This window comes from Pieris napi, chromosome 13 (genome assembly GCF_905475465.1).
Source record: "Pieris napi chromosome 13, ilPieNapi1.2, whole genome shotgun sequence".
NCBI classification, from domain to species: Eukaryota; Metazoa; Arthropoda; class Insecta; order Lepidoptera; family Pieridae; genus Pieris; species Pieris napi.
In genome coordinates this window covers 11693378-11709557 of record NC_062246.1, presented here as the reverse complement: position 1 = coordinate 11709557, position 16180 = coordinate 11693378, and the positions used below count along the sequence as shown (strand labels likewise).

The window sequence follows — 16180 nt, the reverse complement described above, 5'->3', positions numbered from 1 at the left end:
TGGCAAAAACATATTAAAAGTGATTTAGACATACTTAGTTAAGTCTAGTTATTTCCACCTGATTGTAGTCTTCTTTCGAAATCATGTCGTCAGATACTACGTCATACTAAAACAATTAAAAGATTTGGGTAATATTATGTATGTAAATAAGGATTATAAAGATACTATAAAGATATTATGATGACTCAGTTACTATGTACAATAGTAATTACTCAAGAATTAAACCATAAAAAAGTCTCAGCGTAATGCTCGACTCTAAAGATTCATGAGGAAATTTTAGCTTCCGGATAACCTCTACAGCCTATATTGCATACGCTTGAGCAGTATCATTTACATTTTCTTGTACTTTACGTTTATTGCTAATTTTGTTATGAATGTTCCCATTACACTTACTTGATTTAATAACCCTTAGATGAGGCAGTTCCAGATTGAGTCTCCATCACGTTCGGTCTTGAGCCTCGAATTTCACCTCGCTCCAAGTTTTTCTGGCTCTCTTGTTTGCTTGTATCAAAGTTCTGAATGGAAGAAACTCCCAGCTGTAAGCGAATTATCTTCTAGCAAATTTTATTATTAAGAACGGTATATTAATAAAACCTGCACGGCGTTCAGCCGCTGAATCAATACCCCGGCTTTTTTGCAGAGGCACTTGTCCCCATTAATTTTATATATTCAAATTTCTTGTAGTCTATGTATTAGTAGCGTCCTGTGGTGAAGTGATTTGATGAAGGAATACTGTATCTTCAAGCTCATAATTAGTGATGATTGAGTGAAATGTGTTTTTGGAGAATGCTGATATCTATAGAGGAATTTAATTGTTGAAAGTATTAATAGTTTTAGCTACTAATCCTATTGCACCTATAACTGTATGTATGACACTTCGTTGGGTATTCCACAAATTAAATAAATTAAAATAAATAAGTGGGGCTGTAGGTGATTAGCCACCAGTGCCACACACGCCGTCGACTTTTTTTTGGGTCTAAGACAGTCAGTTTCCTAACGATGTTTTCCTTCACCGTTCGAGCAATAATTGCTTAACAATTATTGTTAAATGCGCACATAGAAAGAAAGTCCATTGATGCACGGCCGGGGATCGTACCTACGACTCAGGCATGAGAGTCGAACGCTGAAGCCACTAGGCCAACACTGCTCACTTACATTCCACAAATTATGTTTTAAGTGGATGATATTTGCTAAGTTTTATATTTCTTTGGCTCATGACATATACAATTATATGTATCTTATCTAAAATACCGTATATGGATAGGTGGCACTAGTATGACGTAATCGTTATCGTGACGTAAAATAAAAGCCCCTTTTCTGGGGCATCTGTTTATTTTGTTTTATGAGCGTAATTTAAGAGGTGTTAACTGAGATTTTATTGCGAAGGCAACAGATAAAGGTTATCATGTTTGCTTTGTAGTTAACTGATAACAATATAAATAACTCGTGATGTCCAAAAGCATTAGAAAACATTCGTAATACTGTGGGAGTCTCAATGATATTTCCAGCCACGGCCTAACTTTTAATTTATTCAAATATACTAACCTTGTTTGCGAATTTAGTGAACACTTCCGTTGTTTTAAATATTAATGCAGTATATGCAACTATTATAAAATCTTTTTACTAATATACATAGCAATTCAGATTAGAGATATTTTAGGTTTTAAAATCAAATCAAAATTTATCCCGTTTCACGTACGGCAATGATTTGTAGCAAGAAGATTAAAAACTGAAAAATACATATAATGGTATCAATCGCTTTTACGAGTACTGGGAATAAATAAGGCGCAACTGCGTTTCTCTGTGAATACAAAAGAAACAACATTTAAAGCCTATATTCTAGGTTTTATAATATAAAATAATAAAATTAAAAAATTAAAACATCTTACACTATTATGTCAAGTGACAAATTAAACATCGTCGATCAGACGGCAAAGAAGAAAAATAAAATATAAAAAGAGGTTGTATAGGAAAATATATTATGTTTTCCTTACATACATATACATAATTCAAATATTCATTTACCCCATAAATAACTTATGTCTTTGCAAAGGTTTTTAATAATAATTAATTCTCTCGCTTAGCAGTAGTTACAAGTACATGAAACTTATAATTCTAATATTTTTATATGAGATGTGGCCAGTTGGTGGGAACATCCAGGTCATGCCTATTTAATCGCACTTCTTTGCTGTTTTTTGCCGCGCACCACCACTATGTGGAACCAGCTGCCCACTGAACTATTTGCGAACCAATTCAACTTAGGGTCCTTCAAGAAAAGAGCGTATCAATTCTTAAATGGTCGGCAACGCACTCGCTTGTCCTCTGGCATTGGAAGTGTCCATGGGCGGCGGCCTCCTACCCGTTTGTCAGTTTCTTTTAAGTAATTGCTATTACGATGCAATTACTTAACCTTTAAATATTCGCAATGTTTTGCTATACATAATTATATTGTATAACATAAATTATTATATCATACAGCTGTCATGTGAGTTTTTTTCAAGGTAAATCAGATTTAGTGAATTGACCTTTGCAAGGTAACTGATAAGAACCTTTCGCGTAAAGCTTTTAATGAGTTTTATTTACAGTCATCAGTTATGCAATTTTCACGGACATGGGCCATGATATTTTAATTACTTTTTGCGACTTTTAAGTAGAGGCCGCGAGACCAATAAAATATTTACTAGAATTAATTAATTAATTATGATTTATCAAACTATAATTAATAATTAATTGTTAAACTATACTTAATTATTAATTGTTAAACTCTAATTAACTATAAACGTCATTCAACGTGGATAGTCAATATCGACAATATTTTAATTGTGGATTTTTTAACCGATTTCAAAACTTAAGAAGCTTCGGAGGACCGATCTGATGATCAAGGTGTCAAATAATGTGGTCTTCATATCCCGTATATAAATAAATTATGGTTTAATACATTAAATTCCCTTGGATAGTAGTATCCCTTGGATATAAGTAGAAATGTTCTTATTTACTTTTTAGTGCTTTTTGATGTTTTATTTCGATCGGTTCACGGACATTAGGCGGAGTTACGAGAAAAATGGTTTGAATTCTGAAACATTAATATTTCGTTCCACGATTCGATTTGGGATCGTAATAGCTCTGCTCGAATTTTTTTCATATCTTAGATGTCTTTGGTATTATTTTATTTAATTACAAATTAAGCTATAAATGAAATTAAAGACATGTTAGTAAGATAACTTAATTATTGTTTAATAATTATTTTGTATAATATTTGTATTATTTCTTCGTGTATTACATATTTGCCTATAAGTTCTTGTCATATTAAAAATTGTAGGTATATTGCAGTTCTTTTAACAATATATGAGTGTCCTTAGCGTTGGCAAGCTTTTATCAATAAAAAAATCACCTGATCGTCTTTTTCGTGTTGTAAGGATTTAGGTGGGTATGTCTAGGTCAGTGCGACCGTGAATTCTGAAAAATAAAACTTTGCTCCATTTTAATTCCGGAATCCATTTATAGATATGACCGCGGATTTAAATATATATTATAATTATTAGCTGCCGCCCGCGGTTTTACTTGGAAAGGACAAAACCTTGGTAGCAATTTCAAAGTCACTACCATAAGAAATACGGTTTCTGGTTGTTTAATTCTAAATTGCTTTTTACCTTCAGACTCCTACTCCTATTGTGAAGGTTTGCTAATGCTTTTGGACATCGCGCCAATTCTGAGAACAAGACAGTATGTTTTTCCTTTTAAAAGTTTATTAACATTGTTATCAGTTAACTGCGAAGCAAACACAACGAATTTCAAGGGACCCAGCATTTTTTTAAATAAAGAATTATATTATTACGTCATACGAAAGGAAGAAAAAAATCCAAAATTTAACCAATTACAATAATTTCTATGCTGTGTAAACTCTATATAACGACACTAAGGCGACTGTCCATTTTATGGCGTTATAGAGGGTAGTCGTTAAATGGATAGAAGAAAAATCAGAATTAGAAAAAGAAAAAGTTTATTTCTTCTTGTAACCATGGTTACACCACTATCGTGGGTTTCCCTTTATGCCAAACACATTGATTAAAGTCCGTGAACAAATCAGCCCGCAATATTTAATGCTAATTTTAAATAGCCTTACACGCGTGACTTATGAATAGACAAAAAGTCGAACTGAGAATTTTACATAAAAAACTTTAATTTGAATATATTGTTTCAGGTTTGTTCGTGTTGTTGCTGTTAGGTTTCTTCTGTCTTGGAACTGGATTATTTATTGCTCTGGTACAACCCTACGACATACTATTCAGATGGGTAAGTGTATATGTTGCTCTGGTATTCAAGATCCTAGTAAATAAATTGTTTAATAATTACGAAATTAATTACTATATAGACAATCGAATCTCCAACTTCGGGACTCTAAGCGCTGATCGGTTAAAACTAAAGACCTTGAACTGTTGAAAACGGATCTGGTTTTATAAACAAGTTCAAAGATCGAACTATTATGTATATATTATAAAAACATATAATTCATTATACATGTTTTTTATGGTTTTTTGTGAACTAGAGAATCAATCGTAATATAAATGCAAAGTTTATTTACAACTGAAAATTGTTTCAGTCCAAAATATTTAATGACAATTATAGATTATTAATATAGTAATTTATATATTAATTGTATGGTAAGCTAACGTTTAGCAGAGAGTAGAGCTGGCCTTCAGCGTCCGACTCTCATCCCTGAGGTCGTAGGTTCGATCCCGTCTGAGCACCAATGGACTATATGCGCATTTAACATTAGCTCGAACGGTGAAGGAAACATCGTGAGGAAACCGGCTTGCCTTAGACCCAAACAGTCGACGGCGTGTGTCAGTTTCTTTATTTTAAGCTAGCTAAGAACTAAAAATACATTACACTAACAGTACGCTTAGGTGCGAATGAAACGCTTTGACAAAAAAGAATTAACGAGCCTAAATTTTACAGAAAATCAAATTCCAAGAAGGCGGCGAGATTTTCGATATGTGGAGGAAGCCAGAGGTCGAACTATACACTCGTGTTTACTTGTTTAATGTCACCAATGCTGAAGAGTACATGGCTGGTACAGACGATAAACTTAGGCTCAAAGAAGTTGGACCATTTGTATATCGGTAAGAGTTATTACATTCAAAATTCAAAAATCATTTATTCACGTAGGTAACACAATGTACACTTGTGATGCGTCATTAAAGAAATACATATTAATGCTTCTAATTTTACATTTACTGCCAGTTCTCAAATCAAGGGCGTAGAACGGAAGAGAAGAACTGGCAATAAACTCTCCGCCACTCTTTTTAATCGCCATGTTTTTTTTTTTTTTGTTTTTTTTTACACAACGTTTTATTAGTTAGCCCATATGACGGGTGTCATACATATTTAATAGCTGCAGAAAGCAATTCAAACCATTCATACAGACTAGTATAACGTGGTGATAAAGTGGCGGCGGCTCTTACACTTCATCTACGGTTTTGTTAATATTTTATTGCGCCTTTTAAAATATTTATTTTTTCTTGGAACGGTTCATCACAACACTTTGACAGTTTGACAGACAGGGAATTCTAGTGTGGGAGCTAGTGCACTTTCTTCTTTATTATTACATTTAATAAAGTTTTTTCTGTGTTTCTTTTAACACGACTTATTTATTTTTATTTGTAATTAACTAACATATCATAGAGTTTCTCACATTTAAAGACACCGGTCAACAGTTGGGTTTTAATAATAATAAATCGTTTATTTTCAAAGAAAGTGGCACATACAGATTGATTAATTATACAAAACCGCACAATCACCATATAAAAATAGGCATGCATAATAATTATCATGATGTCAAAATAATAACAGTTATTTATAATTGTTGTTAAAACTTATTATCTAAATACTCCCACGAAGGCAATGCCTTTAAAAAACTAATAGTTAGCTTATCCGGAATACGCAATGAATGAATTTCGGAATGCGATCAGGAACCTTTTGAGTCACCGATGATCACCTTGATTTGTACAAACATGCTAATTTAACTCGCAATTACATTTAACACTTCCGTGCGTACGGTGCGCAAGTTAATACATTTAAATCTTTCCTGAGATATACGACCTCCAACTATTCAAAATTCAAAAGCCGGCAACGCACCCACTAAAAATTGGACGCCCAAAATGGGCAGTCATTGCAGCCCATAGAGCTCGTTTGCCCCCTTATTATAAAAAAATGGGATAAAGTAATGAACATTAGTACTTTGTAGTAATATTATTAATTTCCCATTGATTGATTGTATATTTAAATGTTTATTACTCATAATCAATTTTATATAGTTGAACTTGTTTTCACCTTATTAAACTTTCTAATTATACATCTAAAAGTATATATTATGACTTAAAGCATATTAAAACGCCTCAAAAAAGGTTGTAGCGCCATTGATTTTTTAATTTTATGCAGGTTAAGGTATTGGGTAGGTTACACTGTATAATGTTATATTTATTAATTACAAAAAAATTGTAAGGGTTTTAATATTACGAGGTAATTTCAACCCAATTCCCCCTGAAGACATTCGTAATTGAAATTGTGCCGTCTCATTGTGAAGTACTACTCAAAGATGTCGGTGATTTAAAATTAATGAAACCTATTTTGCTAACTATACCTGACTTATAACCCCGCCGCAATCCTTGTATTAATTGCAACACTTTATTATGATTTAAATATTAGTTTTGTGTACTGTCACGATTTGCTTCGACTCGCGGGTTTGCGTGTGGCAGCTTTAAAGCTCCGACCTCGTTATTACAAAATCACATGACAAAGTCGAGTAAGTTCTTAAAGGATTACTTGAACGAGAGAAATGAGAATTATCACGTTATCGTTATCTTTGACCAATGCTGACATGAATGCCTAAACTGGCAAGATAGAGAAGCTGTTCAGGTTAGGTTTTTAATAGGCAAAGGGAAGTCGTGATAGACCATAGGCGCAGTTGGGGATTAAAGCCCCATCCCCATGATAGACGGGGCGGTTGGGTCTTAGTGGACGGTCCATTGCAGAACAGAACCGCACACTCCCCGCGTTACTTTTATAAGTTGCCCCGGCGCAAGGGTCTGTAAAGGAATTTACCAATTAAAAAATATATATACAGTGTCAATTCTTTATAACGTCATTCGTGATAACGAAATACTCTGTATAACGTAATTTTTTTTTAAATTTATTTGGTTTTTATCCAATAGCCATACATTAATTCTTCCCTACCTATAACAAAATTTCTCTATAACGAATAAAAATGCTATGTCCCTTGAAATTCGTTATAAATAGTTAGATACCTAATTTAAGCGATCATATAATTCAGCGATTTATTTAATTCTATTTTAATATAATCTAACTAAACATAACAACCAAATATACAGTGTTTACAATTTTCTTAACCTACATAGTAATAATAAAAATAATTGAATAGTAAATTAAAACAAATTTAAAAAGTTTGGTCCCTGTGGCTGTGTACCTTTAAAGATGGCATTACATCACCGTATTGCGTATCTACCAGGCGCCAACTTAAATATTTAATTAACGCCTGTGCACTTGAACCCCACGGCCCAAGACTCTACTCCAAAGGGAACAAAAGAAGTTGGAGGAAAGACTCTTATATTTAATTAATTGTATGTTGTGGATTTGGTTACATAATCTATATATATAAAAGAAAGTCGTGTTTGTTACAACACTTATAACTCGAGAACGGCTGGACCGATTGCCATGGTTTTTGATTTGTTGGATTTGTTTCCGTCCCGAATAGCAGAATAAGCAATAAAATATCGGATAAGTTATCGAATAACAATAAATAAATTAATTAATTTTACGAATGCAAAAACCATATGGTGCCATCTGTTGACAAAACTACGCATCATTTTACGTCCAATTCGTGTCAGTTCAAGAAATTCCGATCTTGAGGTGAATGAGGAGATGCATAACCATGCTTTGATCCTGATCAAAAGATGTTGGATATCAGAAAGTGCTTAACATGCAGTATCGCCATATTGACGCTAGAGAGAAGATGCCTAATGTGTAAAACTGCCATTCTTCTTTCGCAATGGCAAGCAATAAAACATTTCTGTATTTGCAAAAAAGTTGTATTAATGTAATACTTAACATTAATTAAATTCTAAAATAAGTTAAATTAAAGTAACAACGATATTATAAGGTTGTAGGGCGGAACGAAGTTAGCCAGGTCAGCTAGTATAAAATATATAAAAATAACTATACGTCATTATTCTATATTATGGTCATGCGAAGTCAATATTAAAATTAATTACAAATCGGTTTCCTGTGATCTCTAATTACAGGATTATTAAATGAATTACATGTTATTACAAAACTACTTAAACACTACATTGGCAGTCTGTATGAACTATGGATATTTCAACTATTTTGCTTCTGTATCCATAATAATAAAATTTGTTTATTTGCAAAGGAAGTACATTCAGATTGATTAAACAGCCATATAAAAATAGGAATGTTAATGTCATATTAATAATGGCATAATAATACGAACAGCTAAGATATTTATAATAAAACTTATGGTGTCAAAATATCCACATAATAAAAACACCTTGCCTTTAATAATCTCCTTTATTCGTTCTATGAAAAATGTCGTAAAGAGGGCTTCAGCCTTAGGGAGGAAATTATCCCTGAATTTTTTGTGGTTGTGGCACGTGTGTAGTAAGTGGCACCTGAAGAAGATTTTGAACTTCAACACAAATTCAATCTATTATATCTTAAAAATACTGAACATCTTGGAAACTTTATGCTTTTATAAATATGTAAATAAACATACCAATTACACTTACGAAGTATAGTACACGTTCTTATAATAAATCATCATACATACAACAACATATTCAAACAGGTCACAGATAAGCTGTACCAAATTATTTATTTATTTACTTGCACCAGGAAACTTGTGCTAAAAGATAGCTGTATCACATTTAGAGTCAATAAACGCGAACTATGACTCCTGATGCCCTCCTGATGCAGGCCAGGCTTGATTTGAGAACTGGCAGTTAATGTAAAATTAGAAGCATTTAACCTATATTTTAGGGGTCTTATTAAGTGGCAGCTAGGTGAGGGGTACCGGGTTCGATTTCCGGTTCGAGGGCAAGTTTTAATTTAATTTAAAATTGGTTCTCGGCCTTTGGGAGGGTTGTGCGGTACCGGGCGAGTGCCTAAACCATGGAGAACATGGAGGACACACATCGAATTTCTAAAGACAAGCACGAATCATTAAAAAACATCCTATACTTGACGCTGGCTAATGCACAAATCGTGCCAGAGCCATAAAAAAACCCATATTTCTTTTTCGACATTCATAAGTATACATTGTGTTACCTATATAAATGATTTTGACTTTGATATATGTTTTTGGCTGAATCTTTCCCTAAGAGTAAAACAGAACAGTACACTAACTTGAAGTATTTGTTTTTGTAGGGAACATCTCGAGCACAGCGAAATTAAGTTTAACGATAACGGGACGTTATCCGCAATACCGAAACACCCGTTGACCTGGGTTGAGGAACTGTCTGAGGGGAACAAGGAAGACGACATATTATTCCTACCGCATATCGCTTTGTTTGTAAGTATACTTATATTATAAAGAGTATGAGAGTTAAAGAGCTTGGTAAGGCTTGAGCTGAGGTCATAGGTTCGGTCCCGGCTGTGTACACATACCGGCAAACATCTTGAACATTAGACAAGGGAGTGGGGGAAAGTATGCGCAGCGCGGAACACAAACGTCAACTGATTTACCAATCACGCGATCGACACGTCACTCCCCCCCCCCTCCCAGGCAAAGACATTTGTTCAAGATATTTGCTGGTATCAATTCCAGCAAACTTATCTATGTGTAAATTTAACAGTCGCTTGTAAGGAAAACATCGTGATGAAACCTGCGTTAGTGCCTAAGAGTCTACGGATTATGACACAGAAGGCTGATCACCTACTTTTTTATTTTTAAAAATGAACACGACACAGTTACTGAAATCTGGGGCCGAGGGTTTTCTTTTTGTTTTTTTTTTTTCAGTTAGTTCTTAGAACCTATTGGTAGTATTTTTAATTTTAATTTGTGACCGTTTATCGAAGTTAAAGACGCTATGACCTAATATACGTAAATAATATACGGATGAAACCGCTATGGCTAGTTTATAATCTTTTTAAATCTTTGGATTACTCTAGCAGTAAGTGGTAAAAACGAATAAATGAAACAAACAATTCCAAACAAACACGTCCAAAACCATTATTATAGCTATGCTGGTGAATTACGTTGTAGATATTGATATTTTCTAAATTATCGATGGAATCACGAATATTGCAACTTTGTAAAATGTCGATGACTTCTTGCTTAACACATCGAAATGTCAATTTACAATCACCATAGGTTAGAAGTCAGTTAAAATTATAAATTCATCCAAGCAATTTTAGAATATTGAAACCTATTTATTCTGTTTCGTATATTTTGTCTAAGGATGTAATGTGTTTTGGCTTTGTATATCATTTAAGTGTTTTCTTTTATAATACGTATACAGTGTAGCTGTAAGATTATAAGTAAATAAGTATACAAAATTATAATTAAAAGCTGTTAGTAGTGGCTAGGCGTACTCTAAGGCAGGTCAAAATTTTTCTTTTAACCAATAGTTTCTTTTATGTATTAAATTTGCTCATTCTTATTCCTTATACTTCTTTAGCGTACTAAAATAAAAATCTTGTCAAAAATTTTATTCTACTTTTGTAGAAAAAAGGACACTAACAATAGAAAAAACTAAAATGTTGACTATAGCATCAGGGTGTCGGTTTTTTGTGACGGTGTGTGCGCGCATCGTAAAAATTTACCGTCATCATTATTCCCTTACGCGCCAAAAGACCCAAAGATCGACCGCGTGTGACAGGCACTGCCAGAAGGCTACACTTCCCTATTAACATCCGATCAAGGAACAGAAACCGATACCTTCAGATGTCTGCTATTCCTTTTTTTATTTTTTTACAAATATTAATTGTATAAACACTTCCTTGTAACCTTTATGGGCCTTTAAACTTTAAAATAAAAATACTGCACTGAGCAGTGCGATTTATTACATTTAAAGTATAAATAATTATCAAAAGTGTAATAACAATTAATTACTACATACTATTTACTACATATTCTTGATACCTTGGCACATAAATTTAAAATATAATTACGATTTTTTTTATCTTGCACATTTATAATGCATCCAAACAATTCTGTTTCCAAGTTCGTTGGACACACTGTAATTTTTATTTTTACTTTATTGTGTGCTTTTACTATCGTATATGTTTTAATTGTAATTTTTATTTCTATTTAATTTTTTTTTTTTGTGAAACTTATGTTTACATTAATTGTCACACATTTTAGATGCGAGATATTTTGTAAAATAATTAGTAATTTTAGTACTGTGTGTGATGTTATAAGCTTAAACTAAATAAATAAATAAATAAAAAATAAATAGTGTCAAAACATTACAACACTAAGACTGTTAATGAACATTCAAGTCAACATAATATTACGTATTAACCATTATTATTGTATCGGCTAGATTGTAATTCACGTAAAGTCGCAGTCTTATTTGTGAACTTTATTCTAGAAAAAAAATCTACAATTAATTATGATGTACAGTTATTATTTACCTAGGATAATTTATAATAAAATATTACCTGTAGTTAACAGATCTTATGCCTATAATTACAGACATTAAGTATACCCGGATATAAGGATGATTAAAATAGCATTAAGAAAAACCGAGTTAAATTATTAATTAATGATGTTACTGATAATTTGGATTAAAATCTTTCTAAAACTAATTGCTGCCAACGTCATATATCAAACAAAGACATTTTAAGCAATAAGAAAGAACATTCCAGGCTAAAACAGCCTACAGCCTATTTCCTCCAATGGCTTTAATTACAATTGCTCATGAAGTCCGCGGTAAGCGCATCGTCAACATGGTGGCCAGTCTTAATAGACAATTAATAAATCGTCTTTGTGTATGTAATATATCCGCGTTTATAAGAGAGAGAGTTCAGTGTTGGCCTAGTCTTTCGCGTACAACTCTCATCCTTGAGGTGCGATCTCCGGTTGTGCACCAATGGACTTTTTATGTGCGCATTTAATATTTCCTCGAACAGTGTAGGAGAACATTCTGAGAAAACCGGCTAGCCGAAATCGACGGCGTGTTTCAGACACAGGAGGCTGATCACCTACTTGCCTATTAGAGACAAATGATCATGAAACAGATACAAAAATCTGACCAGATCTAAAATGGTTGCATCACCACACATTTGTTTTTAATATGAGCCTTCAGCATGAAGGTTTTAGTATGATGTTTGATTTTAGTGATCTTTGAAACTGAACTCTATCGGTGTTTCAGAGTATAGCAAACGTGGTCTCCAGCCAAAGTTTCGTGACGCGTTTTGGTTTGAACAATATCATCGGATTCACTAATAGCCAGCCACTCGCCCAGATGACAGCTAAAGAGTTCATGATGGGTTACAAGTCTGAGATCATGACTTTGGGCCATACGTTTATGCCCGGATGGGTCTATTTTGATAAACTCGGCCTTATTGATCGGGTGAGTACAATTCTTTGTCCAAAAAAGATTTTTTATGTAGAAGAGTTAACAAACCAGCCGAAGTCATACCGCCGCCCATGGGCGCTGACACTGTTCAGAGGGCTCGTGCTGGCCTTTAAAGTATAGTACTCTTTTCATATTTGCCTTTTAACTGCTGACAATTTTTATAAATTGTATGGTATTGTCTATTATATTATTTAATCGATTATAGCTTATAGCTGATAGATAGTGACAATAATGTGTATTTCATGCCTGTTTAGAATATTTCATTCTAAAGTAAAGACCCTAAGTCGAATTGCACTTGATTCCTATGCAATGCGATTTTATTATCATATCATAGTTTTTTTTTATTCATATGCATTTAGTTTTTATCGCCGATTCTACAGCCTACGTATTAAAGCCTACTTTGAGGCTAAAGACAAATCGTATTATAACAATTGTATCGAAATGTATGACCACTATAATCGTTGTATCGCTCTCGTTAGCAACTACATACTATTGAATTATCAAATCAAATTCTATAAAAATAAGACTTTTTCTATGTTAGTCTACGAACTTTTCAAACATGTCAGCAGTAGTTTCGGATTTACACTGATACTGTTGTTGAGTGATTACAATTTCTAAAAGCGATTATTTTTCAGATGTACGACTTTAATGGCGATTTCGAAACCGTATTCACTGGTGAAACAGAGCTAACACATTCAGGTCTGATTGACACCTACCGAGGCTCTACAGACTTGCCGCAATGGCCTGAGAAACACTGCTCTAACGTGCAATACGCGTCAGATGGCACGAAGTTCAAGAGTGCAATTGGGAAAAATGATTCTCTGTTGTTTTATAGAAAGAGTCTGTGTCGGGCTGCGCCATTGGTAAGTTGGTTTTTCTTACCAAAAAGATTATTTCTATATCGCTTGCCCCGGGGAGTAAAATCGTAAAAGGAAAATCTATTTATTTCAAGAAAAATAAAAGACGGTAATGCTATTATCACTAGGATTCTATGTACATTACATATACTTTTTTTTTTAAAGACAATTCACACCAATTGACCTAGTCCCATGCTAAGCTGGTGAAGCTTGTGTTATGGGTACTAGGCAACGGATATACATACATATTATAGATAGATAGACATATAAATACATATTTAAACACCCAAGACCTAAGCACAACACCAAATGCTCATCACATCGATGTTCGTCTCAGCCGGGGATCGAACCCGGGACCCATGGATTCGCAGTCAGGGGTACTAACCACTAGACCAATGAGTCGTCAGTATACTAGATATATATCAAATTAAAGTATATTTTTCTTCTATTCGAAGATAAAGTCATTGTTGTTATGTATTTATTGTAGGTACATAAGTCATATAAGACTGAAGAACAAAGGCATTTTACGATTGTATAAATTTTTAAACATAATTACGGGCGTCACAGTAACCGCACATTACGATGGCACATTTTGACGAATGTCTAGAACGTAATAATTTATTACCACTCTTTCGCGGAAATATTATCACGTTGGTGAATCAGAGATTTACCACTCTTTATTTGTTTTAAACTGTCGCATTAACTTTTATTACTATTTGGTAGAATTACAATATAAACCAAAAATATTTATGGTTGTTGCCATCTCTTTCAGGAAAGTAAAATTTGTAGTATTACTAACTTTGTGCACAAAATAATTTCCGTAGAATAAAGACATCCTTGTGTTTTTCACATTAAAATGTTTTGCAAATATTCTGAAAAACGTTATAGTACATCACCCAAGAAAGTCGGAATTGACGAAACATTAAAATAGTAGTAATATTGCTTTACGACTTTGTTCCTCTTGGCCAGCGATAGCTAAATGTTTACAAATATATTTAGCCGCCCTATATTCGCATCGTCCAGGCACGACCTGCCCTGCGATTCTGTAACTCACTTTTCGAACTCACACAGCGGTTTTCGCATCGGCGGTCGCTCTGAAATCACCCGTGAAGCAGTCATTTTATGATTTGGCATTCCGAAAAGGAGAGAGCTTGTAGTTTATTGTTTATTAGAATGCCAAATCATAAAATGACTGCTTCACGACTGATTTGAGAGCGACCGCCGCTGCGAAAACCGTTGTGCGAGTTCGAAAAGTGAGTTACAGCATCGCAGGGCTGGAGCAACAAATGCAGATGACTGTAGACCGTAACGGCCTTCAGGACATGTTAATAAAGCACAGACCGTGCCTGGAACGAAACGAACAAAACTGAAAGAGCGGGTCTCGCGAGGAAATATTACTGATGTAGCCGGGGCATATTTCGCGATACGCGTAACACACCATTCGTGAACGTTTACTGTTATTAATAAAATGTATCTTTATTTATTTAAAAGATAGAAAAAGTCCCTGGACGCAATGGCAGAATAGAGTATTATTAATAAAAAAAATATTTAAATTAAAGACAGATAAAGAGGTTTGACCGAAACCCATGTGATTATGGATTCATAATTAATATTTATAATATGTAATAGCAATTAAAAGTGCAATAAATAAGTATATCAAAAAATTCCAGATCCCAGTGAAAGAAGGCGAGAAAAATGGTTTGAAAGGGGTGATGTATACATTTCCCGAGCACATGATGGACAATGGAAAACATAATGAGGAAAACAAGTGCTTTTGTCGACACGGTAAGTTCTCATGACGTCCCCTAAAATATAGACTTACCTTAGGGTTAAGTTGAGAAACGGGGCGGAACGCTAAATATGAATAAAGTAGGTCAGAGGTTGGATTTTGACATACGGGAGCCAAGTTTTGAATCTCATCTTTAGGGTAGGAAATTAAGTGTTACATTTTTTTATGGCTCTGACACGGTTTGTGCATTAGCCAGCGTCAAGTATAGGAATTTTAATAATTCGTTTTTGCCTTAGAACTTCGACCATGTCCTCCATGTACGGTTTAGGCACTCGCCCGGTACCGCACAACCCTCCCAAAGGCCGAGAACAAATTTAAATTAAATTAAAACTTGCCCTCGAAGCGGGAATCGAACCCGGTACCCCTCACCTATCTGCCACTTCATAAGACCGCTAGGCTATGAGGCCCCCAAGCGTTACATTGTAAGTAATGGTAGGGGAGCCCAAGAGGGGATTTCGGGATTTACTAAAGCGCGGCAGATTAATATATAGGGGGATACCTTGTACCCGGTTAAGTACCTCCACAAAATATGAGGCCCATATATAAAGCCGCACGTGAAGGAGACAGGATCAGTTTAGTAAAAAAAAATTGACCATCAGAAATTCCCGAGAGCGTCAGATTAAGGTAGGATGAGTTAATTACATCCTAAAAAGTGTATATTCCACTAATCTGACAATTTGAGAGTGACGGAAAAAAGGGGAGGGCAACAAAGTTGTAAAAAAAAAACGTCATCTCGACATTCTCGAGCGTAGCTAATTTTTTTTTTATTTTGAAGGAAATAATTCAAGAATAATGAAAAATATATAATCTGACGATTTCCGCAAGCCGAAATAACACAAATTCGTCGATAAAGTTAAATGCGTGCAGCTGCGTGATGCCTACATTTCCTTAAACTGATCGGAATCTACTAAACG

General features: G+C 34.1%; 1 protein-coding gene across 3 annotated transcripts in view; it reads left to right on the top strand.

The window, feature by feature from the left end:
* The window catches only part of LOC125055126 (lysosome membrane protein 2-like), a 78139-nt gene that overhangs the window by 57443 nt on the left and 4516 nt on the right, over positions 1–16180 (top strand). For all 3 annotated transcript variants that reach the window (XM_047657380.1, XM_047657381.1, XM_047657379.1), the window contains 6 exons: positions 4202–4293; positions 4960–5123; positions 9463–9607; positions 12414–12614; positions 13256–13483; positions 15148–15262. In XM_047657380.1, the coding sequence (XP_047513336.1) occupies positions 4202–4293; positions 4960–5123; positions 9463–9607; positions 12414–12614; positions 13256–13483; positions 15148–15262 (945 nt within the window). The remainder of the gene's footprint in view (positions 1–4201; positions 4294–4959; positions 5124–9462; positions 9608–12413; positions 12615–13255; positions 13484–15147; positions 15263–16180) is intronic.